Source organism: Thamnophis elegans, chromosome Z (genome assembly GCF_009769535.1).
Source record: "Thamnophis elegans isolate rThaEle1 chromosome Z, rThaEle1.pri, whole genome shotgun sequence".
Taxonomy (NCBI): Eukaryota; Metazoa; Chordata; class Lepidosauria; order Squamata; family Colubridae; genus Thamnophis; species Thamnophis elegans.
The window spans coordinates 117,888,683-117,914,951 of NC_045558.1; the positions used below are offsets into that span (position 1 = coordinate 117,888,683).

A 26,269-nucleotide genomic window follows, 5' to 3' on the forward strand; every position below is an offset into this window, starting at 1 on the left:
AGGAAGCATTATGCTGGGGAAGGTTGACCAAGGGCAAATAGAATGGAACAAAAGGGACCATTTGCCAGTCTTCATAGTCACTTCTATCCTTCAGAGACTACAACTTAAAAAAAGCGAAGCTTTCACAGTACAACATGTGACACCACCACTGAGTGCAAAGTGGTATAGCCATCATGTTGTAGTACACATAAAACACAAGAAAAATAAGAGAGGAAAAACTCAGGTGAGACAGTGGACTCAGAAGCCAAAAACGTGCTATGTAGGAAGAACAAAACTAAGAAACAATTATGGCCATAGAATCTCTTTATTCAAACAGAACACATACATACATACACACACACTCACGCACACAGGGAAAAAGAAAACAAAACAAAATGGCATGACGCAGACAACGCGAAAGGCCACTTCTCTCCTTTGTGATTTTAAGAGCTTCATGAAATATTGCCACTTATATTGAGGGATGAGAGAAGAGGGAGACAGGAGGGGTACAAATCTACTATCTGCGAGTACAGAGAGGGCGGAAGAGTGTGTGTGGGTTTACTTCTTACACAAGAATATTTCCCATCATAACTTTTCATTCTACGCCAGATATTCAAACACTGGCCTCTGCAAAAGCCAGGTTCAATCTTTGTTCCCACTTCCTTTCTCCCCTATCGAGAGCAGGCTGACATAAGATCCTCCTCCGTTTCTTGGTTGAGTTTTGTCATGCTCTTGGCCAACTTGGTAGACAGGGGGCAAAGATGGCATAGTGATTTTGATTGTTTGATTGCTTTCAAAAGAGTTACAGAAAGTCCAGGAGATCAGAGATGGAGGGGGAAAAAACCAACATAATTCTGGGATTTGGGAGGAGATAATTCTGTTTTCTAGGAGTCACACAAAAGAATTATAATTTAATGGGGTAAGGACTGAAAATGGAGACTTTTGATCATCATCATCAAAAAAAAAAAAGTGGCATAATGAGGACACTTTGGAGCAAATCTTGCAGAAAGGAAGGCTGTAATTCAGGTTTACAAGGGCAGTTTGAGTCTTGCGTATCACAAAGTGTAGAATTCTCAGTAGGAACACAAGAAATGGCAGCAGTGTTTTTCAAGAGTCAAAGAACTGCACCCACAATTCAGAACTTTCTTTTGTTTCTTAGTGGGGGAGAAAGAAGAGGAAATTTAAATTACATTTTAGGAATGTGCTGTAGATATATAAGAAAACTCCTGTAAAATGGATTCTAGGCTGTGATGGGGAGATATGGTAGGCAATTGCTTAAGTAGGCCAATATTGAAAGATTAAGGCTTATCTGTTACAGCAGGGCTGGTGATTTACCAACACACTGAAATGGGGGGGGGGGGGGATGACTGTCAATAAGTACTAACAAAACAGCGGTACAGAATTCCCTGCTATGCCTCTTAAAAATGAATGGCTTCTCCAAGGACACAATAAGTCACTTGGGGCTGACCCCTAAGATTCTCTCACTTCTTAACTGAAAGGAAGTGATGACAGAATCTAGCGGTTTCTCCTTCTACCAATGCAGCTGGTACTGTGGAAATAACTCCTTTTTCACTGGTGACAAAATGGTGTTTAAACACTATAGGAAAAAATAGCTGGAAAGGGCGGTATCCAATGTGAAGAGAATGAGAAGAGGACTGACAACCAAGTGAGTGGTGACTATGCCTGGGAGGGGATGAAATAGGAAGAATCAAGATGAAAACTTTTAGGGGTTCCAATTTAGGATTCAAAATGGTCATAAAGAGGTTTGAAGTCCTACTGAGCAAATTGGTGGAAGATTCAAAGTTAACAATGGGCAGTTCTGGGGAGGTGTTGCTAATATTGTTTGGCCAACAGATCAGAAAAGTCTTCTCTGCTTTCTCACGTGGGCTACCCAGTAAGTTCCCTTAAGGGGATTAGCTAATCTGGGGATGGAGGGATGGGGGAGGCAGAGGATTTAGCACTAAAATGCAAAACAGAGTTCCATCCTAATAGGAAAAAGAGACTGTGTGTCTCACAAATTCCATCTCACATGCTGCTGTCCTAACCTTTAAGCAAAGCCCATTATGCCTGTTTGAAGCAAGCCCATTTTGATTATCCTGTGTGATGCTTCCAGTAGTCACGCTTACCTCCCCTTGGATCAAATGTGTAGATGGGAAAAAATGTGCTCGCAAGCGGGACATTCAAGGGTCATGAGAAAGGGAGTTCTTTGATGGGTTTTCTCCCCACCCACCTAGCACTACCCCCCCATCAGAAGACTTCTGATATGATTCAAGCATCAATTTTAATTGCATCAAAGACAGGTTTACTCAGTGCAGCAGTGTGTATGAATGCATATTGAGGAGAGGGAATGCAGGGGGAGAGGCCTTGGGCCAAAGGTTGTTGCCCCTTGCCAGAGTAAGGGGGGGGGGGGTAAACACCGTTGCTGGGATTCGCCAAACGATGTGCCAGAAGGGGGGCGATGTTGCAGCCCTCGTACACACATCCATTTCTCTCACAGGTGCTTGTTGGAACCAGACTCTTCAGTGATTGCTTGGGGGGGGAAGGGGAGATAGGGAGAGAGGGCTGGGCCCTTTCGTTGCCCCTTGCTGCTTTCTCTTCTGCCCCCCGCCTGCCCATAGGGGTGAAGGCACCGGAAGGACTGAGGACAGTCCCTGGCAAAATAGACTTGATCGAGCAAGCAGCCGTGGTTCTTTCCCAGTGACGAGACCCACTGAGTGCCTTTATCTGGGGAGGAATAAAAAGAGAGAAAAGTTAGCTTTTTTGCCTCTGGTTTCATAGAAAGTCATGCAAACAAAATGGGAGTGTGTGACATAATCCGGACATTTTGCATCTGAATGTCAACCTGCATTCTCCAAAATAAGCTTCTAGTCCTAGCAAGTTTAGCATCTTTTTGTAAAGCGAGCAGCAGCTATGGGCAGACCAGATGAGTGAACTAAGAGGACTGCCAAATCAACACAAAAGAAAAGATGGCCAAGACTGGAGAACAGGGTCAAATGGCACAGAGAGCATTTTGCTTTAATTATTAGAAATTAAGATAAAGATTTTTGTAGTGCAATGGAAATCCCACCTTGATTAATGGAGTCTTTATGGAGTTTTCCTGTTTGACTTCAAAGACTCCACTAAGTGTGCCCAACCTAATGTAATTCACAATTGTTCTTTATGACCTTTAATGGCTTAGGTTTTTTTTCCCCTTTTTTAAAATCAAGTTAACAAACTGCTAAGAAAGATAGGTAGTCCTCAAATGGACCATTCACTTAGTAACTGTTTGAAGTTATGATAGTGCCAAAAAAATGACTTACAATCAGTCCTTGTTTAGTGGTGGGATCCCAAATCTTTTGCTACCAATTCTATAAGAGTGCGTGTGTGTGCTCACGGTTTGCGCGCATAGCACTCAAAGACTACCCTTGGTGTCAGCTGAGCTGTTTTTTAGCTTAGCTGAGGTGCGGCAATCTGCTCTGCCACCCAAATCAGCTGAGCTAAAAACAAGGAAATTTATATAACAGGGAACAACAGGGGTGGGAGGTCAGGACTAGCCAGAGGTGGTATTTGCCGGTTCTCCGAAGTACTCAAAATTTCCACTAGTGGTTCACCTGAACAGGTCCAAATCGGCTGACTACCTCTGTCCTTGTTGCTTATGACTGTCACACCATTCTAGAGTCATGTGATTGCCATTTGTGACCTTTCCAGTTAGATTCTGGCAAGCAAAGTCAATGGCGGGAAGCCAGATTCACTTAACAACCAGGGCAAAAAAGATTATAAAATTGGATACTGTCATAATAGCAGCTGTTTTATAACTCAGCAATAGTGCTTCGTGACAGAGATTCTCAATGACCAGGAAGGGAAGGGAATATTTCTCTAATAGATAAAAAGTCTTAATTGTATAATTATTATTTTAAGAAAAGTATAAACAAATGATGAGAACCATAACATTTTGGTCTTCAGGAGATCCAAAGCCTCAGAAGTATCATCCAATGAAATAATTTGTAGTAGGATTTTAAAAGATGGAAAGAAAAACACTTGATTGTTTCCACAGGTAGTTTTTAAAAGGAAAATGGAAATTACTAGTTTTACCACTAGTAACTGATAGAAAAGAAATGCCATTAAAAATTACCTATCTCAACTATATAGATATGTGATTGTTTATCCTCCTCAGAGACTATTTTTTATGACTGAATTATTTTCTAACCAAATAAAGGTAGTCCTTGACTTACAACAGTTCACCTAGTGACTGTTCGAAATTACAACGGCACTGAAAAAAGTGACTTCCGATCACATTTCACACTTATGACCATTGTAGCATCCCCATGGTCATATGATTTACATTAAGATGTTTGAAAATTGACTCACATTTATGATGGTTGCAGTGTTCCTGGATTATGTGATCGTCTTTTGCCATCTTTTAACAAAGTCAATGGGGAAGCGAGATTCACTTAACAACAGGATTACTAATTTAATTGCACTGATCCACTTAACAAATGTGGCAAGAAAAGCTGTAAAATGGGGCAAAACTCATTTAAAGAATTTCTCCCTTAGCAACATAAAGTTTGGGCTCAATTGTGGTCATAAGTTGAGGACTACCTGTAGGAGTGACACAACCTCCAGAAGAAGAAAAAAAATTGGGAATGTCGCTCTGAGATAATACTAGGTATAATCCTTTCAAGCTAATAGTAAGCACTCTTGTTATATATTGGTCATTTCCCCCCAAAATGTCAATATTTGCATGCTTATGTTGATACTGAATAATACTTTCGTATGTCTACCTTTGTAACACTATTGTTTTATATTTGTCAAAACAAAAATCATAGATTGTACTTGGGTCCAACTTTATATATAAAAAAGGTTCTACTGCTGAGAAAATCCTATTTTCATAATTCTGCAGAACTATCAGATATGAGACTCTGGCTCCAATTATGGAAGTGATTCTGCAACTCATTGTAACATCATTAAATCAGACACTGCTCTCTCTAATCCTCCTAGTTTTGCATTTCCCAATTTAATTACAGTGCCTCCGTAAATGACTGAGAATGCAATACTAAGAGCTTTGTATTTTTCAGTTTCTTTACTAGTTTGGTGATATGAGGGATGTTATGCAATGAATATTTCATGCAGAAATCTCTGTTGAGATCTTACAGAATTTGTTGGTTACAGGACATATGAAAGGATTGGCTTTCTCACCACTTGCTGTTTGCTGCAAAACCAGAAGTAAAAGAAGCAGAATTTCTGATTCACAATAATTATTGTGGTTTTTTTTAAGCTTCAAAAGCAGTAGGGAAAAAATTAAAAATTGTAGGATAAGGGGAAAGAGACAGGAAAGAGTTTGCATCCGCATTATAGTATTCTGTGATTAAAGACTTCCAGAAAACCTTGCCTGATAGCCTGTTTCCAACTACATCTAACTTTCACTCTCCCTGCCTTGTAATGAATAATTTGAGATTATCTTCTTGCAACTATTAAATTCCTCTTCTGTGATTTAATCCTAACCTCCTACAATATTTTACCTGGCTGCCGATTGCTGCTGTTGCTCTATCTGTGGGTTGCTGTGCTCAGGTTGTGGAGTTTCTGTTGTCCCTGGAAGTGGCTGGGTGGAATCAGAGGTAGATGGGGGAGGTTCTTTTGTGCTGTTGAAGAAGGTAGAGGAAAGGCAGGGGAAAAAAGACTACTTTAGCACCTTGATGTGGATTACTTTTATATTCATAGTCCCAAACAGTGATTATAAGAAAACAATACAATCATAGGTTTGAGGAAGGCACCCCATAGAGGTGGCAGTTTTTCTTCTTTCAGTTTTAATGCCTGCAATTTCACATTTTTAATTTTTTTTAAATCAGTCTCTCTCAAGTTGCCTATTCCCCGGCTCTTCATTTTGCCATGGTCGTCAGTTCTGTGTTCCAAAGCTGTTTTTAGTCTAGTGTTTTCCTCCCCTCCCCCCAAACATCTCAGCCTAACCTAATTTCTTGTTTCTTGGATTTCCTATTGATTCCAAGTGTTTCACAATCTTACCTGGCTACTGTTGTCACGATAGAAGAGTTTGGTGGGTTTATCTCTTCTGGAGGGCCAGTGTCTGGGGTGGGAGGATCCTGTGGAACACTAGAGACTGCTATAAAAAGGCAAAAAAAAAAAAAGACCAACCAATCAGATCTAGATAAGGGATGAGAAATACATGCTGTTATAGAGGAAAATGACAGTTCTGGAAGGAAAACCAACCCTTACCCCAGCTACCATCTATCCCAAACCTGCATTTCCACAGTGTTAATATTTCTGAGGCTTTAGGAGTACAGTAACTGTTTGCCCTGCCCCCACCTGCTTCCTCCCCTATTCATATGGATTAGCCCTGGGGAGCCAGTGACTCTTCAAAAATTTGTGGATTCCAATTGCTGTTAGCTATAAAGATAGCAAATACTGAATGGTAATCCAGCAACATGGGGGGGAACTAAGGATGATCTAAATTTACAGTAATCACAGGTGGATGAGCTGTAGGTTGAAGTTTCAAGGAAGCTTTTGGGAACACAAGGCTAAGAGACTTCTCTTGGTCATGCTTGTCAAGGCCATGGGAGTTGTCCATTCAAAGATGCAGGAGAAGAGGTAAGCAGGAGCAGTGAGAAAGACGGGTAATACAGGCATTGTGCAAAGGATCAGAATGATGGACTTGGATAAGGTAGGTGAACTCCCTACCAAGATACAAAACCAATTGTATTCCACAGGATAGGCATGTCATTCGTACAGCTTAATTAGCTTAACCAACTGTTGCAGCTCTGGATTTCTCAAGAGCAAAATATTACACACAAACACAAACACAATTTTTTGGAATCTAAAGGTCATAAATTGCTTACATTTTATACCTATATATATAAAATACATAATGAAATGGTCCTAGGAGTTTCTACAAAATGGATCCACTTGATGTGGCATGTTGCTGCTCCCTTACTTGTGAAGACCATTTTCAGAGGGAACAGATACCTGGCAGGGTTGAATATAAATATGGGGGTCTATATATGTGCAGGAAAAGAAATGGTGGAGCAGAAAGACTGGGGAAGGCCGAGATGGTCTTCAGGAAGGCAAGGCTATTGTCTTGCCCTCCTGTGGTAGTTGCCAGAATGGAAGGATGAACAAGGGAAAGAAGGAGGAGGAAGAAATAGCCGCTGTGTTTTTGGGTCCAAGCCTGGGGGGGGGGCTCCTTCTGATAGGCTGTTACATAGCAACTGTTCTGGATGCCACACCCCATCTGTATCATTGCCAGGAAGCAAGGAATCCACTTAGCATTGGGGAGTATCAGCCCAGAGGTATGCCACCATTATGGCTGACACTCTTTATCAACAGAATGAGAAATTATAGGAGTCATTTTATATTAAGACATAACCTCTGGGCCACAATAACTAGGGCTTAGGTAAATATGGTTCATTTTCATTATATTTGTATTATACTAACTTTTTGCATCAACTTGCAGAAATTACATGTGCAATTTTTATTAGAATGCATAAAGAGCTGTAGTGAATATATAATCCAGGTTTCAGTTTACACAGTGCTCAATGGAAGCCCACAAATCAGCCACAGACCATATCAGAAAACCAACTCTACAGGAAGGCTAAAGCTACTTTTTTTGAGATCAGTTATAACAAAAAAAAATTGAGTCTGATTGTGCTATACATCCCCTTCTTTGTTGTATGTCAGCGAAATAGGGAGGCATCTCCCAGATTGTTATCTTGCTGTTCTAGACTTAAAAATGGTTTCAGCCTAGATAATAGATCCTGAATATTTCTGACAAAGTAGTTTTCCTTACTCTCTACATTTTTATTCTCCATCACAACTAATATGCAAGGGCATATAGTATTTGATGCTGGAGGTAATATTGTGATTAGCAACTGTTGGGAACTTTATACCCAGTAGCAGTCTAAATTGCCAACTAAGTCTACATTTATGGTAGCAAATTTCGTAGTGTCATTATCCTGTATGTGAAGAAAACAATATTTGTTAACATCTGTTCAGATCTTCCCAACCTACATCTTAGTTAGATTATTCCATAGTTTTAGTATTATGGAAAATGGCATCAATTTTCTCAAAACTTCTTAAGCACACCCTCCTTGGACTCAATACAACTTATGCACACCCTCCCCGGAGGCAATTTTTCATAAACTAAAGTCTCTAAATGAAAATCTTCCTGAGTATTTCTCTACTTTTGTGTTGTTGTTGTTTTGCCTTTTCCAGCTCTGCTGACAGAAGGATTTAAAAAAGAAAACCCTGCAGTGTTGATTTGTACAAAAGCAATATGATAGGTTGAGTGAATGTCACTGTTGGCTTTGCTCAGATTCTTATTCTCCTGAGATTGTTAGCTTTGACCACATCAACTCCTGCCTTTATATTTATCCCTTTCAAAATATGAACTGAAAATTCATACACACTCATTTTTGTCCCAGCATGTATGTACTTTTCAGTAGTTTTGTATAAATAAATCACATTGACTTTGGACACAATAAAGCAGTTTCTGAAGAATCAGTGATGCTCACCTTCTACTTGGGATCCATTATTTTGTGCCACTTCCTGAGAGAGGCTGGCTGGCTCTGTGAGCACTTTAGAAGAACTAGCAAAACAAAATAACAATTGACAAAATTACCATCAGTCAATTGCAAAATGTTTTACTTGGAAGAGCTAAGATGATGCCTTTAATATTATTAACCAAAACATCTGTCTTATCCCTTCTCCTTGGGAAGGACTTGATAGGTGGATACAAATGCCAAGTCTAAGTATCTAGCTGACTCTGTGACCAAACAACAATGTCCTGAAAACCGAGCTGGAGAAGCTTCTTGTATGAGAAGCAAAACGTCTTCAAAGGAAAACGAGAAAGTCCAGTTGCCTCTTGAAGAAGCCCCATAGACAACCAAATAAGTAGAAAGTCCAAAAATCCCTTCCTTGGCCGCTTTCAATTGACTGTGTAGACTGCAGCATGGGCTCCCAAATTTGTTATTTCTCCTCCAAACTCCTCATCACTTCCAATTCTGTTTGCCCTGGACCCTAACCCTACCCCCTACCTGTAGCAGAAATGAGCAAAATCTGATGAATGACAACATTCAGCTTCCAGTGCACTTCTTGATTCTATCACCAAAACATGATGGCAAAATGATGTTACCCAGCATCTAGTATGTGGTGATTAAGAAATGGGATAATTTAAGCCCCTGTAAGATTTATCCATGTTACCCCTGAACATCCATTATGCTTCCAACATAGGTACACAGAATTGCCTGAAAGCACCAATCCCTGAAAGACATGGCCCCAGAAATCTAATTGAAGTTCCCTTCAGTCCCCAAATGGGTAAGCATTTAATCATCTCAAAGCCTCACCTCTCTTGCTGTTCAGAGGGTTCTGGAAAGGAGGCCCAATTCTCGTCTTTGCCAGAGCAGGAGCCACCTGAGTTAGGTTGGTCCCACACTGCTGCTCCTGTATCAGCTGCCACCAGTTGTGAGGGTTTCGTAGACTTTGAGGACAGATCAGATTTGTCTGCCCAGCTAGGATCTAGGAAAGACCACGTTTGCATAAAAGATACTTATCTGCTGCTAGAACGACTACAGAGATAACTAGCTCTATTTCGTGTCCCTGTAACTGTTATAATAGTCTCCTCCAATCTATTGCTCACCAAATGTTCTGGGTTAACATACCTCAATATTCAAAGTTACTAGGATTATTGGATGGAAATTTTGGGACTTGAACTCTCAACACATCAGGGGAGCAGCTGGTTGAGGAAAGCTGGGTACAACCCTACCATAACTGCTGATTTCTCTTTGGCCTAATGAAAATGAAGGTTTCCCCAATTGAGTTACATGTAAGTAAAAGTATATGGATACAGGTTACGATGAAAGGCCAAATCAAACCAAGTTTATTCTAAAATCCAGGTTTTGTCTTGAACCCGTAACCATGAATTTATGTGCTTTTATAGTTTCTTGACTCTCAAGATGCCAAAAACAGAAGGCATATTTCAAAAGAAGAGTTTCAAGTAACACAATTATGTGCAAGTAACCTAACAAACTAGGCCATTTGGCAAGATCTTGGTATAAATCAAATCTTGGTGCAATGTGGGAAAAGAGCATTTTTAAAAATTCAGCATTTCCTTACATTATTATACATTCTTCGATTATACTAATAATGTCCAGAGATTGAGAAGATGATCCAGATCACCTTTTCTCAACAAAAGAACCAATTATTTTTACGCCAAAAGTGTTTTACTTTCAAGAAAATGATTTCCTAGCCATGAAATAAATAAAGATGAAAAAATGTGGTACTCTTGTTGCTAAATGTCAATTCCCAGCAATCCTGGGAAACATGACCAAAGAGGAGGAAGCTGGGAGCTTAAGCTGAACAATATCTTTGGGGTTATTTGACAATAGGTACTATGAAGAAAACATCACTTAGGTAGTTTTTCAAGGAATGTTATGATTTTTCTTTTATTTCGCCATAATGTCATTTCTTCTCTAATACCACTGGTATTAGATCCAGTTGTCCCTCCTTTTTTCATTTGTATAATGTACTCATGAGTATTGCATAAGAAGCAGGTAGCTATAACTGGGTAAACTTGGAACTTTTGCTCCCAAGAATTTTAAACCAGAATTAAGTTACATTCCTGATGAAGGAGAAGACTAAAATAGAGAGGGCTGCAGTTCTAAGGATTCAACTAGAAGACTGCAAATCAGCAGATCTGCGTGGAACATGTGAGAATGAAGCTCTCTGCCACTGCCAAGTATATGTCTTACGGCTTAAATAACAGCATCTTCAGCCAAAGAAAGTCAGAGCTATTGACAGAAGAATCACTGAAATTGTAAGAGCAAGTAGCTAGTTTGGCTAGGACAATACTCCTTGAAAATAATGTAAAATTGTAACTCTCAGCAAAAGTGAATTATTCAAAAAAACCAACAACAACCCAAACCTGGATATTTTCTACAAAATTATCTGGCAAAAATATTTCAAAACCTAGATTTATTTATTAAATTTTTATGCCACTCATCTTTTCTATAAGTCTTATCCAAGTTGAAACACTCTTTATTAATGACAAGCATGTTACTTTATTCAATGTAGAATAATGCTTATTTCAGAATCCATTTTTAAAGGTGATAAATACTATTTCATTCTTGTTCCTACATATTACACCATGGACTACTCCTGTTTAGATTTTTCCCTCTATTCCATTAGGTCTCATTACCAAAATAAGCACTACAGTTTCGAATCAGAAAAACGATTGTTGGTGGCAGCAACATCAGGAACAATCTTACCTTACTTCCTAGAGGAATTTATTTCCCATTATTAAGGATGCTCAAACAAGCAGATAGTGGCTTGCCTCTGTTTCACCCCTTATTAACCAACCCCAACAACCCAATCTCTGAATTCTGACCTCCTAATGTCCTTTCCGCTTCCGTTTGTTCACCACAGCCATTACTGACAGGGACGGCCTCTCCATCTCCCCCACCAGGATCCTCTTCCTCACCCCCTTCACCTTCTGAGTCTTCACTATCTTCACTATCTGTGCTACCAAGTCTTCTGTAAAAGGGTGAGAAAATCAGATAAAATAAGTTATTCCACACTTGCGATAAACTGAGGGCATATACCAATCCAGTATCTAATTTTAAAAAAATATAAACGGTTTAATGGTTAGAAGGCCTAGACATTGGTATCTGAACATAGATCTTTTTAACATTTATATTTTATTGTGTTCTACTAATCTAGGTGAAATATTAATATATATTGCCAGTCCATGTATAAGATGCCATATGCTGAATAAATAAATTCCATACTTGCCTATAACCAGCCCTACTCCAGTGGACTCCCTTTTCTGCAGCTTCACATCATAATATAATGTCTTTAGTTGGGTGTTGGATTAATATATATGAGCCAGTTTGCTAAGGCTTGCTCAACAAATTGTGGCTTAATACCATGTATAAATATAGCCGTAGAAGCAAACTACTGTCCATTTAACGGAGTGTAAGATACCAATTTCCTCCTCCAAAGACCACTAAAAGAGGCTTTAAGCAATTAGAAATGTTGATAATGGTAGGATCATTACATTATCAATCCCAATTTCAATCTCAATCTGTATTTTAAGTCTATTTTACTCCAGAAGATCATCTTAAAATACAGAAGGATCTTGACAGACTTGAACATTGGGTGTTATCTAACAAAATGAAATTGAATGGTGAAAAAGTAAGGTTCTCCATTTAGGCAAGAAAAACAAAATGCACAGGTACAGTATATGTGGTACCTCGCTCAATAGTAGTATCTCTGAGAGGGATCTTGGAGTCCTAGTGGACAACCACTTAAATATGAGCCAGCGGTGTGCAGCAGCTGCCAAAAAAGCCAACACAGTTCTAGGCTGCATAAACAGAGGGATAGAATCAAGATCACAGGAAGTGTTAATACCACTTTATAATGACTTGTGTAAGGCCACACTTGGAATACTGCATTCAGTTTTGGTCACCATGATGTAAAAAAGATGGTGAGACTCTAGAAAGAGTGCAGAGAGGAGGAACAAAAATGATTCGGGGACTGGAAGCTAAAACATACGAAGAACTGTTGCAGGAACTGGGTATGTCTAGTCTAATGAAAAGAAGGACTAGGGGAGATATGAGAGTAGTGTTCTAATATCTCAGGGGCTGCCACAAAGAAGAGTGAGTCAAGCTATTCTCCAAAGTACCTGAGGGTAGGACAAGATGTAATGGGTGGAAATAATCAGAGAGAGAAGCAACCTAGAACTAAGGAGAAATTTATTGGCAGAACAATTAATCAGAGGAACAACTTGCCTCCAGAAGTTGTAAATGTTAAGAAGAGATTAGAAGAGATTAGATAACCATTTGTCAGAAGTGGTGTAGGGTTTCCTGCCTGAGCAGGGGATAAGACTAGAAGACCTCCAAGTCCCTTTCTATTCTGTTCTGTTCTACTCTACCCTAATGACCCTTGGAGCCCAAATTGATTCTGAAAATGCATTCCCTAGATATAAATATAAAATATATTTATTTGTTAAACAAATCTGTATGGCTGCCCAAACTCACAAATAGGTGACTCCGGCAGTGTACAACATTAAAAATAAACCCTCCCACCCCCACGGTAACAGCAGGTAGCATGTCCCTGTTATAGCTAATAGAGAAGAAAGAATAATCTAACACAAAGATTTAAATGCTTCAGATTATTACAGAAGGTCTACAGGATTAACCAACAAAATTCAAGAAAACACCCATAATAGGAAATTCTGGAGCCAAGCATCACACAATTGTGGCTGACAGCAAAGAGCGGCCCCAAAAGATTATTTCATGTGACAATAGTGGCAACAGAGGAAGTATTATCAGATGTAGGAAAAAGCTCAAAGGAGAGTTTAAAAATTAAATCATCTCCTTTTAGTGACACAAATTCCATTTTAAAATAGGAAGCAACAAGCACTATATTTATCAGATTAGACATACTTGAGACGGGGAAAAAGGGCTTCCAAAACGGAATGTCTACTTTTGCTTTTTGTTTTTTGAATGGGGAGAATTTTCAAGGGAGGAAAGATATGCAGTTGAGAGTAATAAGAGCTAAAAGTCTGGACCTTGAACAGAGAAGCTGATACTGAACATTGAATCATCTTCAGCTTCAATTTCATGGCTACTAAGAATAGTCTTATGTATTATTAAGCACTTTAAGCTATGCTAAAACACTATTCATGTCATCCGGTCTAGCTTTATTTGCCCATTCCCATTTTGTAGAAGAGGGCAGCTGACAAGGCCCCAGCATGCAAGAATGTGTGACAGGACCCGAGAAGCACTCTTCAGGCCTCGTCTAAATATGACCTGCAGTTTACTGGTAAACATGACAAAGGAGGTTTTCCCTCTGCTTGATTAATAAGGGAGACAGAGAGACAGAATGGAAAGAACATCCCTGTAAAATGGAAACCTCTTGTGGAAAACCTTCAAGGATCCTGGGAAGGAGGCTGCCTGCATGTGCCTCTCACACCCCCAGCAACTCCCAGCAAGTCTAAAATGTATTATCTTAACACACAATATTTTTATCTAGTTCGCATCCCTGTTTGATTTTGTTTTGCATGATTCTTCACCCACTCTAACCAAAGACTGAGAATGAAAGGACTGACCTAAAGAGGCAAAATATATTTATAAAATGAGATTGTGCATGCAAAGGCAATGGAACAACAGGGAAAAAACCATCAAGGCATATGTATTTCATGCAAGATAAAACAGGAGAAACATGCGCTAGCTTAAGATAGAAATAAGGAAGATGATTTAACCACAATAAACCAAGCAAAGTTGTGAGTCTTTGAAAATAAAAACATGAATTATTTACCAGAATACATGTATTCAAGAAAGGAAAAAAAGAAAGGGGGGAACTCTTGGTCCAAAGTGTGTTGATGGAAGCTAATACAATAGATTCTCCCCTACCTGACTGTCATAGATGGTGAGGTACCCGAAGTGATAGTCCTCTCCTTCTCCTGCCAGATGTCCTCCCCATCAGAGCCATCAGCCTCTTCATCGTCGTCAAATTGCTGAATTCGCTCTTTGTAGCAGATGTCAAAAAGGTTGGCATTGGGCTACAGAGGATTGGAGAGCAGAGACAGATCAGAGCAGTGGCCAAATTTAGAAAGGATAATAGATAGTTGTCTTTGTTGCTGTCCTCACGTTAATGGCCATCTATTAAATGACTATTTGAAGTTACGATGGTGCTGCACAAATGGCAGTTATGACCCGTCTTCAAAGTTACAGTCGTTGAAACCCTCCCCACCTCCAAATCACTGAATCATTGCTGCCTTTTTCTGTGACCTTGGCTGATGTTTGCCATCCTCTTCCTCCCGCTGCTGGTAAGGCCCTGAACAATGCAGATAGCCATCACCATCATCTGTGCAACCGCTGCCTGTGCTGCCACCCTGCCTCTTAGTCCTGATATCTTTTCCCCAGCTGGGCCCAGTGAGCAACCTTCTTCAGCAGATGAGGCTCCACTGCGTCAGGACCAGACGTGTCCTGAGAGATCATGCCTTCACACAGTGAATGGATCCTGGACCAGCAGTGGGAGGAGCAAGACAGCACAGGTCAGCTGGGGATGGCAGGCGGTAGAACACCTGGAGGAGTGCAAGGCGGCCAAAAGGACAGAGATAAGGGGGAGACAGGTAGGGGATGGGAGTTCAACACGAGCGCAGCTGAGTAGTGTAGTCTCACCTGCCAAAGGGAGCTACCCAGAACCATTTAGGGAGGAACCAATGGGACAGACTCAGAAAATTTGCGCATGGCAGGAGAACTGTGAGGTCATAGTTGTCCCAAAGGTATTTATTTCAAGAAGCAGCTGGACTTTCTTGTTTTTTCTTTGAAGACATTTCATCCAAGAAGCTTCTTCAGCTCTGACTGGATGGTGGGGATTGGGAGGATTTATATTCCTTGCAGTCACCTGGTCATTTGCATTCTTTTAAATAGGTTTATCTGGGTCCTTATAGTCACCTGAGTAGTGGAAATGGGTGTGGACAAGAAAGTCCAGCTACCTCCTAAAAAAGCACCTTTGGGACAACCATGACCTCGATGACTGAGAATCTCCATAAACCATGAAGTCTTTGCTTAATGACTGCAATCGGGATTGTTGTTGCTGAGCAGCGAAGTCACATTGATATGATATTTCATCTAACAACGGCTTCGTTTAGCAATGGAAATCCCAATCCAAATTAGGCTTGTTAGGGGAGGACAATGTGCATGTTTTTATCCTGCCTTTTTAAATTTAAAGACAAAGTGGCAAACGGTTCCACCACAAAACCGCGGTAGATTAAAGCGCGTGTGACTAAAGCGCGGTGACAAAACCGCACCGTCAAAACCGCGTGACAACAGCGCGCCGACAACAGCGCGCCGACAGAAGCACGCTGTAACATAACCCTAAAAATAACCCTAAACCTAACCCTAAACCTACCCTAAACCTAACCCTAAACCTAACCCTAAACCTTACCTTAAGTTAAATCGCGCTTCTGTCAGCGCGCTGTTGTGGGCGCGCTGTTGTGGGTGCGCTTTTGACATCGCGGTTTTAGAGCCGCGGTGTTGTCGGCGCGCTTTTGACGTTCGCGGTTATGTCGTGCCACGGTGGCAAACATGATTGATATCTATTCCTCCTGTTTTTCCCCTCAACAAACAACCCTGTGAGGTAGGTCAAGGAATGACACTTACACTGTCATCATCTGCATTCAGTGAGAAGGTGATGTTGGCCGTTTTGTCAAAGGGAGCACTGAAACAATAACAAAAAAGTGAAAACCATGGTGAATCTCAGAAATCAGAATTACACTGTAAAATGGGAGCAGCACAAGTCTAAGTTTGGGGGGAAAAGAATGGAAGAAGGGTTCGTGTGCTGTGCTCAAATGGGAATTTGTCCCCCTTCTTTTTCCTAAAATCTTTACTAAAATTCCCATTTCCAAAGTACTTTAGGGAGAGTTGAAACCATTCTACATAAATCAGTAGTAACTATCTCTGTAATGCAAAGGAAACAAAGTATCCTGTCCAAGGTCACTAAAACAATACAGCTAATAGAAAAGGGATAGTTTTCAATTTAGATTGTGATTTCATCTTAGCTACATTTCTGCTATGCGGATTCTTTCTGCTACTCCTAATATCAGCATTCAATGGACAGAGTCTCCCACCCCAGGCAGGATTCTCATATATTTCGCTGTCATTTCAGAAAACTCTTTCTTGTTAATGTATTGTCTGTCTTCCTGCAACAAATTTAAACTGACAGCCCCTTTTCCATATGGGCCACAGATTTACAGGAGTGTTTTTAGTTTTTCATTTTCTATATGGAGTTTTCAGTGCTACACAATGCATTTCAAACGCTGTTTACCAACTGCCTTGCACTAGGCTCAATTTTTATTCTTTATTTTCGATGTATATACATTAAAAAGAGTTTATTATGTTAGCTTTATTTTAGAATTGTGCATTGACTTGTGAAGGCTATTGCTTATATTAAGAAACATTTTAATAAAGTAATGATGAAGTCTCCTTTGAGTTGAGGAATGGATATGATTGACCACTACGTTCTTCTGGAAGCTCTTTTTTTTTTTACTTCACTAGTCTAAATTCTGGAATTTCCTTGTGGTCTCTCATTTATCCAGGTCTGACCCTGTTTAGCTTATTGAGAGAAGCCAAGGTTAGCATAGTGCGACCACCTGTCATTGAAAGGGAAGCTGTTCAACAGATGCCACAGAACAGAGTCATACACAAGCCCTAAGAAAGTGGCTACTGAGCGCAAACCATGTTCTGTCTTGTCTGAAAAGCATTTGAACCAGCTTTCCAAGTCACATACCAACCACTGCTACATTTTGATCAGTTTAATTTAATTTAATTTCTCAAGAAGCAGATGGAAATGCCCCAAAATATTGCAAAGCCTGGTATCTGTGTAAAATACTTCTGAGCTTTCATATACCGATTCCCCAGATGAAATCTTTGTATTTGTTTGAGTTGATGCGTATATGGAGATGGTATGTGTGTGTGTGTATGTGTGAGTGTGTGTATGTGGTGTGTACATACACAGTATATCAAAAGTAAATACACCCCCTCACATTTTGTAAATATTGAAGTATATTTTTTCATGTGACAACACTGAAGAAATGACACTTGGCTACAATGTAAAGTAGTGAGTATACAGCTTGCATAACAGTGTAAACGTGCTGACCCCTCAAAATATTGAGCCCTGTATGGTTGGAGCACTGACAGACTGACCCTCCTCCCCCTTCAACCTCTGCAGCAATGCTAGCAACACTCATACATCTATTTCCCAAAGCCAACCTCTGGATATGACGCTGAGCATGGGCACTCAACTTCTTGGGTCGACCATGGCAAGGCCTCTTCTGAGAGGAACCTGCCCTGTTAAACTGCTATAGGGTCTTGGCCACCGTGCTGCAGCTCAGTTTCAGGGTCTTGGCAATCTTCTTACAGCCTAGGCCAGTGATAGCTTTCTAGGAACCTGAGGAGGGCAAACCCCCACCTCCCCCAGGGAGGAAAGCGGCCCAACACACAAACTGGAAGTACGTTCCCAAACAAAGCCATTTGTTAGGGCAACGCCTCGTGTGCCCTAACAAATGGCTCTGTGTGTCATCCGTGGCACGCGTGCCATAGTTCGCCATCACGTGCCTAGGCCATGTTTATGAAGAGCAACAATTCATTTTTTTCAGATCCTCAGAGAGTTCATTGCCATGAGGTGCCATGTTGAACTTCCAGTGACCAGTATGAGAGTGAGAGTGATAACACAAAATTTAACACACCTGCTCTTTCTTCACACCTGAGAACTTGTAACGCTAACGAGTCACATGACACCAGGGAAGGGAAACAGCTACTTGGGCCCATTTGGACAATATCACTTAGGGGTATACTCACTTTTGTTGCCAACAGTTTAAACATTAATGGCTGTTATTTTGAGGGGACGACACATTTACACTGTTATATAAGCTGAATAATTACTACTTTATATTGTAGCTAAGTGTCATTTCTTCAGTGTTGTCACATGAAAAGATAAATATTTACAAAATGTGAGGGGGTGTATTCACTTCTGTGATATACTGTACACACACACACACACACACACTTTCCTATACACGTATGTGTGTGTTTGGTTGGCCTTATCTTTGTATTTAAAAAAGAGCAGCGCATTAGGCATTTACCTTTTCAAGCGTTGAAAGTGAGCGCTGCAGGCCACATAGGCAGAAAAAGAGAATGAAAAAGGAGAGAAAGAGAGGCAGACACATGAGGTCAGGAGGCTTGGAGAAAGGGAAACAAACTGCCTGGAGATCAATTGAGGTGCCTGCCAATAACGTCTCCAACTCCCCTCCCCTTTCAATAATTAGGTCACCCAGGTCAAACATCCTGCTGGAACTGCCTTAACAAACCAGACTGGCAAAATGACAGCCTTGGCTAAGAACATCAAATATTTAGTTGCTAATAAGACTTGAGAAATCAAGACAACCTCCTCTTTTCCAGGCAAAGCTCTGTCATTTAGCAAGCTGAGCAAAGCAAGCTAGGATCCAAAGCCTCTGGGATGGAGGCTTCAATTCAATAAAATCAAATTTCCAAAAATCAAATCATCCTGGCTTCCAAAACTTTAAAGGAAACCTCTCTGCCTGCTTGTGGACTTTCTCAAAGCAATTATCTGCCCATAGGATGCTGGACTAGGAAAGTCTTTGGTCTATTCAAATAAAGCTCCTGTTATGTTCTTATAAGACATAAATAAAACATATTCCCCCTTTCAGAATGGTCAAGAAACACGAAGATTTCATGAAATGGAATCCTGTCTGTGCAAAGGCAAAAATAGAAGCATCACTACTCTTATAATCTAAATCCTCTCACATTCTCAAAAGAAGCCAAGCAAATACTAGCTTATGGGTCGCAATGAGGTGGAATGGACAACGAGGGAGCTTTCCCCAGATAAGATTTTCCCAGACATTTTTTTTATCTAACTGCTATTATTATTATTAGGGTGCTAGGCTTCTGGTTGAAACGACAGCAGTTCCAGGTTTGGGGACCCAAGGACCATGTGACAGGATGAGCTTCTGTCCTCGCCTCAGCTCTTGCCAACCTAGCAGTTTAAAAGCATGCAAATATGAGTAGATAAATAGGTACTACTTCAGAGCAAAAAAAAACCATTCTGTGACATCATGCTGGCCACATGACTGAGGAAATGTCGTTGGTCAGCACTGGCTCAATGTCTTTGAAATGGAAAGGAGCATCACCCCCTGTAGTCGACGTCTAGCAGAGTAAACATTAGTACACTAAAATCTGCAGGAATTCCTTTATTTTTTTAAAAAAACACATACCTGTGTAGTCTTCAATGGGTGAAGTCTACAATAAAATGAAATTATAGGCCCTATGGTTCCCAGCATGCCAGTTGGGACACAGGTTCCAAGAAAGGCATCTTCTTTGGCATACAATAAGCTCTTTGCTCTGTCAGGCTTTTAAATGGAATGTTAAAGAATTCATTTAATTTAAAAAAAATGTTACAAAGCAAAGTGCCGGTTGTGAGCATTCACTATTTCCATGAATGTGTCTGGATCACAAATTGATTCCATGACTTAAATCCGTATTCTGTAAATAATTATGCTCTCCTGTGATTATTTTGGGACTGGGATAACTCCTCTCCAGCAACATATTCTTAAAATGGCCTTCGCAAGTCCAAAAAGGCTGGGGATCCAGTTATAGCTCAAAATGTCAGGATGGTCCAGACAAGGATTGCTGATCTAACACCTCCAATGGGTTATTTACTGGGACTAATGACCAAATAAGCAAGATGCAAGACTATGCATCTTTGTAATTCTATGACAAATGGCCAGGCACAAGCACATGCAAATCAAATGCTCCTGAAATGTTATTTGGTAAAATAATCTAATTCTCATAAATGATCATACAACTGAATTATAGGAAACTATAATCAGCAGAGATTAAGACCAGGCAGATGTCCCTTTGCAGACACAGACCAAAGGAACATAATTTAATATGTGGGGCTTTAGAAACCCTTAGTCTTGTTTCTGCATCCTGCTTAAAAGCATGCTTCCTTTCCAGAGTAGACAAAAATCAGCAGTGCCATGCTATTGTCCTCACAGGAGGCAATTCTCAGCCACCAAAGAGCATGTTAAAAGAAGCCTAGAAACAGGGCATGGAGAAAGGCAAGGGAGAATGTGAGCACATCACTAACTTGACATTCTCTTCCTGCTCGCCAAATTCTTCGTCATGAAAACCAAAGTGGTCAATGAATGAAGTCATCTGTTGCATTTGGTAACCTACGAAAGCCTATAAAAAGTAATAATAGGAAATAATCATGAATGATAAATAACTCAAAAGGGAACAGTGATGTGAGAATTTTATTTATTTATTAAATGTATATAGCCTGTTGCAAGTCAAAACAGATTATTAGGTCTTGATGCATCTAAGAACATATGGAAATTCTTTTGTCTGAATAGATTTATGTACTTTCCAACAGATCCTAACAGATAACATCTGGCTTGGACTCATTACAAGTAGCAACAATTGAACCTGAGCACAAGATGTAAAGGTTAAAAAGAAACATAAAAATAAAACATAATGACTGGGCTATTGCTGGCTTTTCTTCTTTTGTATAGTTTTATATTGGGGTGTGTGTGCTATTTTATTTGGGAGTTGGTTTTATAATATTTTATTGTATGGCTTGTTGCTATGATTTTCTACGTGCCCAGAATCTGATTGTATACAATTACTACATTAAAGAACAGAATACAAAGATTTTGTATCCAAAGAGGGGTGGTGATTATGCTGAGAAATATGGGAAGCAGGATAAATATATTTTTCCAGAAACTTTCTGCTGGAACACATGTTGCTGTCTCCAAGGTGGGCGCTGCTGCTTACGTAAGCATTCTACTTTCATAACACAGATGGAACATTCCTCTGAAAGAGGAGAGGCCATTTGTCAGAGGACGAAGGTTTCTGCAGTGATGCCAGCCAGAAAGGAATATACCAAAATATAGTATCTAGACCCCTTATGGAGTATTGATCTCTCAGGTTAAAGATATGATGTTATTGATGTGTTGATTATTTACTTAATTACAGTGTATGTCTGAAGAAGAAAAGAAAGAGGAACTGGGGAATAACTACAAGGACTGTAGGAGCAAGCAATACGTTTTTAGGCACCTAGCCACAGAGCTAAAAATATTGCCCTTGGTTCTTAAATAAACAAGCACATGGCAGACAGGTGATTAGTGGGTATGGAGTACAAATGCCTCCTGATAGGAATGGACAAGGCCACTTGCCTGCTGTAGAACAGCCTCCTGAGGGAAGCTGAACTCCTTGAGATCGTTCTCATCATCATCACTTGATGAGTGGAGATTGTGCATGTTAACCTGAAGAAAAAAAGAGTAATTAGCTACAGGGTTCTTTCTGAAAGGCTAGTGAATATAAAGCAAAGATTATTTGCCCATTTTTCAAGATATGCCTTAACAGAAGCTCTAATTCTCTGCATATTGAATTCTCAGCAAAGACCCAGATCCTCAGATTAGCTGAACAAGCCCCGCCCCTTCTAAACAATGCTCCCCACCCCTGGTCAGCTGTGTCTTTGCCTCTGGGTTCTAGCTTCTCAGTCACTAAGGACTATTTTGAACGGGACAGTATGACAAAGATGTCAGGAACCCAGGGCTGAAGCTGTGATAGCTGCAGCTGACTTAAATTACTGATCCTCTGGCTATATAGGAAATACAATGCATTCTTAGAAATAAGAACATGGAGTTCACTTGTAAATTCCTAAAGATCACTAGCCAAACTGAGCCATTTGGAGAAATCCACAGCTAAAACTTGTGACAGAATTAAAAGTTTATACCTAAAGCTTGCGGAATGCAAAATTACTAGGAAATGCTTTTCTCCATGAAGAGAAGATAGATGTCTATCTCTGGTGGAATGGTTTTCATAACTCTGCCAGAGATTTTATATAGAACCAAGTCTAGAACACAATAATAGGCATAAAAAAGGAAAAACTGACTAGATCCACAGTGTTCTTCTTATTGGTTTCTGATAAAGGTCCGGAGACAAATTTTTCCCATTGTTCTTGGTCTTCTTCAGGCATCTCTGAAAATCAGAAAATGTAAGTAGCCTAAAGCTGGGGAAGGGAAGGAGAAGGTAAATAAATAGATTGAAGAATGATCTAGTCCAGAGCTCCCTAAACTTTGTGGACTGAGGGGTGGAACGGAAGAGGGGATAGTTCTAAATGTATGGCCAGCAAGCGACACATATGCATTTCCATTTGTGTGAGTGAAGAGCATGCATGATTGCTGCTCACACAAATGAAGTGCACACCCACACATGCACGCTGCTTGCACAATTGAGGATGCGCACATATGCTCACCTGCCATTTCTGCAGCCTGTTTCCCAAAAGGCTCATGGCTCAGTAGTGGGCTATGGCCTGGGGGTTGGGGGCTCCTGAGCTAGTCCATAGGATGCAAAAGCACTGAGGTGTCAGAATAAATATCAGCCGTATTTTATAGTAACTAGAAGCCAGACAGCCTCAAAGAAATTAGTATTCTTTTTCAATGAGGCAACCTTTTCCTTGTTTAAGGAATGCAGCCAAATAGATCCTTTCATAAAATCATGACATATTTTAACCTTGATTTATTGACAAAACCTTTGTACCTTAGTTCATGTAGAACATTAAGCCAAAATCAAAAAGTCATCAGTGTGAAACCCATCACCTGTGGTTAACAGGTATTTTGGTTACACAATTTAAGATGGGAGGTTTTTTGGCTAACAAAAAGTATACATCTATATTTAGGTACTAACTCAGGCTTCAGCCAGTAAATAATTGTGCAGCAATTTGCAAGTTCATAGCAAGTGGAAGTATGAAAAATAACTATTAATCAAGCTCACTATCAGGGGATTCTGGAGTTGTAGTCCTTCCTGCATTTCTTCCCTCTAAATGTTTTGGTCAATTTGGTCAATTGCTCTAAGCAATTTTCCCAACTTTAAAACTGCATATATATATGTGTATATATATATCTATATATCTATATATCTATATATCTATATATCTATATATCTATATATCTATATATCTATATCTATATCATATATATATATATATATATATATATATATATATATATATATATATATTAGTGTCACAACCCCTGGTAAGCCCCAATTAAGCACAAAAAAAAACAAAAAACACACACACATATATGTGTGTGTGTGTGTGTGTGTGTATGTGTGTGTATATGTATGTATGTATGTATGTGTTTGTGTATGTATATGTATATATATATATGTATATATATATGTGTGTGTGTGTGTGTGTGTGTGTATGTATGTATGTATGTATGTATGTATGTATGTATTTAAAGTCACAACCCCTGGTATGCCCAAATATGGGAGGAAGATCACACTTCCATTCTCTGTCCTTCGGCTCATCACAAGAGACCATCCAGACAGAAACCCAATATTTTTTACTGTTGCCTTTTTGTTACAAATATAACATATATGTATGTATGTATGTATGTATGTATGTATGTATATATGTGTGTGTGTGTGTGTGTGTGTGTATATAAACAAAGAGAACATTTGCAGAATTATATGCATGCAGTAATTTAATCTAGCCTTTGAAGATGTAAAACTACAGAACAATAGCAATAGCAGTAGACTTATATACCGCTTCATAGGGCTTTCATCCCTCTCTAAGCGGTTTACAGAGTCAGCATATTGCCCCCAACAACAATCTGGGTCCTCATTTTACCCACCTCGGAAGGATGGAAGGCTGAGTCAACCCTGAGCCGGTGAGATTTGAACCGCTGAACTGCTGATCTAGCAGTAGCCTGCAGTGCTGCATTTAACCACTGCGCCACCTTGGCTCATTAACTATATTTTGCCCTATTACTGTCTCCACCTCAGCTGAAAACTTCCTCTCTTAGTAGCAGATGTTACTTCCATGCCAGACACACCTCAAAACTTTAACGGGAACCCATATTTTTCCCCTTCTAAAAGGCAGGAACTGAACTCCTATAAAGTTTCCAAAAGCAGCTAATAAAGGTACTTTAGCTAAACCTGAACAAGAAACATAATCTTCACCCCCTGAAGATGCCCCTCACATTACCTTTTATGAGCTGCTTGATGAGATTTGAGTGAGGCCACTTCTCAGAACCTTGAGATAAAGCATTGGCAATCCGGGTGAGGTGCCCCATGTAGCCCTTGCGTCTTCCCCCATCCAATCTGTAGGAGAAGACAGAGGGCATGGAGGCTGGTGGTTGCTGTGGGTATGACTTGCATAGGTTGAAAAAAGAAATAAGCAAATAACAAGAGGAAAAGAGACTTTGGTGCTTCTATGGAGCTCATGAGTTGAAGCTATTCCGATTGGTCTGCATGCAGGGAAGAGAATAGAATTTCCAGATAATACTTCAATGCCCAGCAACTCCAGCCAACAGGGCTAATTTGAAAGATGCTGGAAAATACAGTTCGGCTCTATCTGGAGAGTAACAAATGAAACTGTTTTGTGAAGAAAGAAAAGAAGCCAGTAAATACCTCCATGAAAACCATGAGTAGAAGAGACTAGGCAACAGGGGCCTGAAGCATGAGGGAAGGAGCAAAGAAGGATCAAGATATGGAAGAAGTCCTTGGGATTCTTTCCGAAGGAAGAGGAGGGAGAGAGGAGAAATATCTAATCAGGGCGCTTAAACTTTCACCATAACTACTTACTGAGACTGCTCATTCTCCTCCCAGGCCGATAAAATTCTTTGGATTAAGCGACATTTCTGCAGCAACTACGAGGAGAAAATACGAGATAATTGATAAAATACCTGCTAATTACAGACATCAATGCTCACCCCTCAGTAAAAGACTAGAGGGGTTTTACATGGCTATTTAAAGAAGTTTCTAGTGCTCATCACTTTAATGCAAAAGTCTAAGCTGAGAGTGGTGGTGATGGTTTCTGCCCAAAGACAAAAAGGAAGACTCCTGAGAACAGTTGTTAATCACTTCCTTAGATACTTCTTCCAGCTTAATAGCCCAGGCATTCACTTCTCCAATACAAGAGAGTATTTGTAGCTCAGATTTGAACTGCAGTGTCCTTGGTGCTGTCTGAACTTGGTTGTTTTCTTGCAGATGTTTCATTATCATCAGGGCTAGAATGTCAGTTGGTCTTACCTGAACTGTATGTCTCGAAGCCAGCGTGGGAGGAGTCACATGTGGGTATTAACACGGCCCATTTGCCCGGAGACTGAGATAAATTTGAGGCCACTTCCTCTACTTCCTCCTCCTGACTCCCCAGATTAACCGATGGTCCAGTCCAAGAAGAGCCTGGGAAGGAAGGGAATAGGAAAAAAGACAAGAACTCCCTCCCTCAGGTGTGACTGACCAACAACTAACCTCCTCAGGCCCCCATGCGCAGGAGCGCACAAAACGGACGGGAAGTGACTCCTCACGTCGGCTTCGAGACATGCAGTTCACGTAAGACCAACTGACAGTCTCAGAAGCGAGGCGTGGGAGGAGTCACATGTGGGACATACCAAAGCTAGATGTCCATGGGAGGGAATCATTGGGCCTGAGCCCCCCGAGTGTCCAGCACTCCCTGAAGAACACTCCTACCAAATGATGCCTCCGCAGAGGCAGAGGCATCCAGCTGGTAATGTCTAATGAAGGGGGAGGGGAAGGCCCAAGTGGATGCCCTGCAGACGTCCTCAAGGGGTGCCTGGGTAGCCCGGGCTGCAGAGGTTGCCGCACTCCTGTGGAGTGTGCAGTGATGTCCTCTGGAATCGGAATCCCATGTGCCTCTTAGGCCTTACTGATAGCTAATCTAATCCACCTACAGATGGTGGTGGGTGATA

The 26,269-nt window shown here is 40.4% G+C and overlaps 1 protein-coding gene across 7 annotated transcripts in view; it reads right to left on the minus strand.

Moving 5' to 3' along the window:
* Positions 1–285: 285 nt before the first annotated feature.
* The window catches only part of PPP6R1 (protein phosphatase 6 regulatory subunit 1), a 61,690-nt gene continuing 35,706 nt past the window's right edge, over positions 286–26,269 (minus strand). For all 7 annotated transcript variants that reach the window (XM_032237153.1, XM_032237152.1, XM_032237155.1 and 4 more), the window contains exons 11-23: positions 25,143–25,207; positions 24,544–24,659; positions 22,444–22,529; positions 21,722–21,811; positions 20,635–20,729; positions 16,131–16,188; positions 14,376–14,524; positions 11,348–11,493; positions 9,309–9,480; positions 8,478–8,551; positions 5,977–6,073; positions 5,478–5,597; positions 286–2,703 (exon numbers count right to left, since the gene is read on the minus strand). In XM_032237153.1, the coding sequence (XP_032093044.1) occupies positions 2,700–2,703; positions 5,478–5,597; positions 5,977–6,073; positions 8,478–8,551; positions 9,309–9,480; positions 11,348–11,493; positions 14,376–14,524; positions 16,131–16,188; positions 20,635–20,729; positions 21,722–21,811; positions 22,444–22,529; positions 24,544–24,659; positions 25,143–25,207 (1,272 nt within the window). In that variant the 3' untranslated portion in view covers positions 286–2,699. The remainder of the gene's footprint in view (positions 2,704–5,477; positions 5,598–5,976; positions 6,074–8,477; positions 8,552–9,308; positions 9,481–11,347; positions 11,494–14,375; positions 14,525–16,130; positions 16,189–20,634; positions 20,730–21,721; positions 21,812–22,443; positions 22,530–24,543; positions 24,660–25,142; positions 25,208–26,269) is intronic.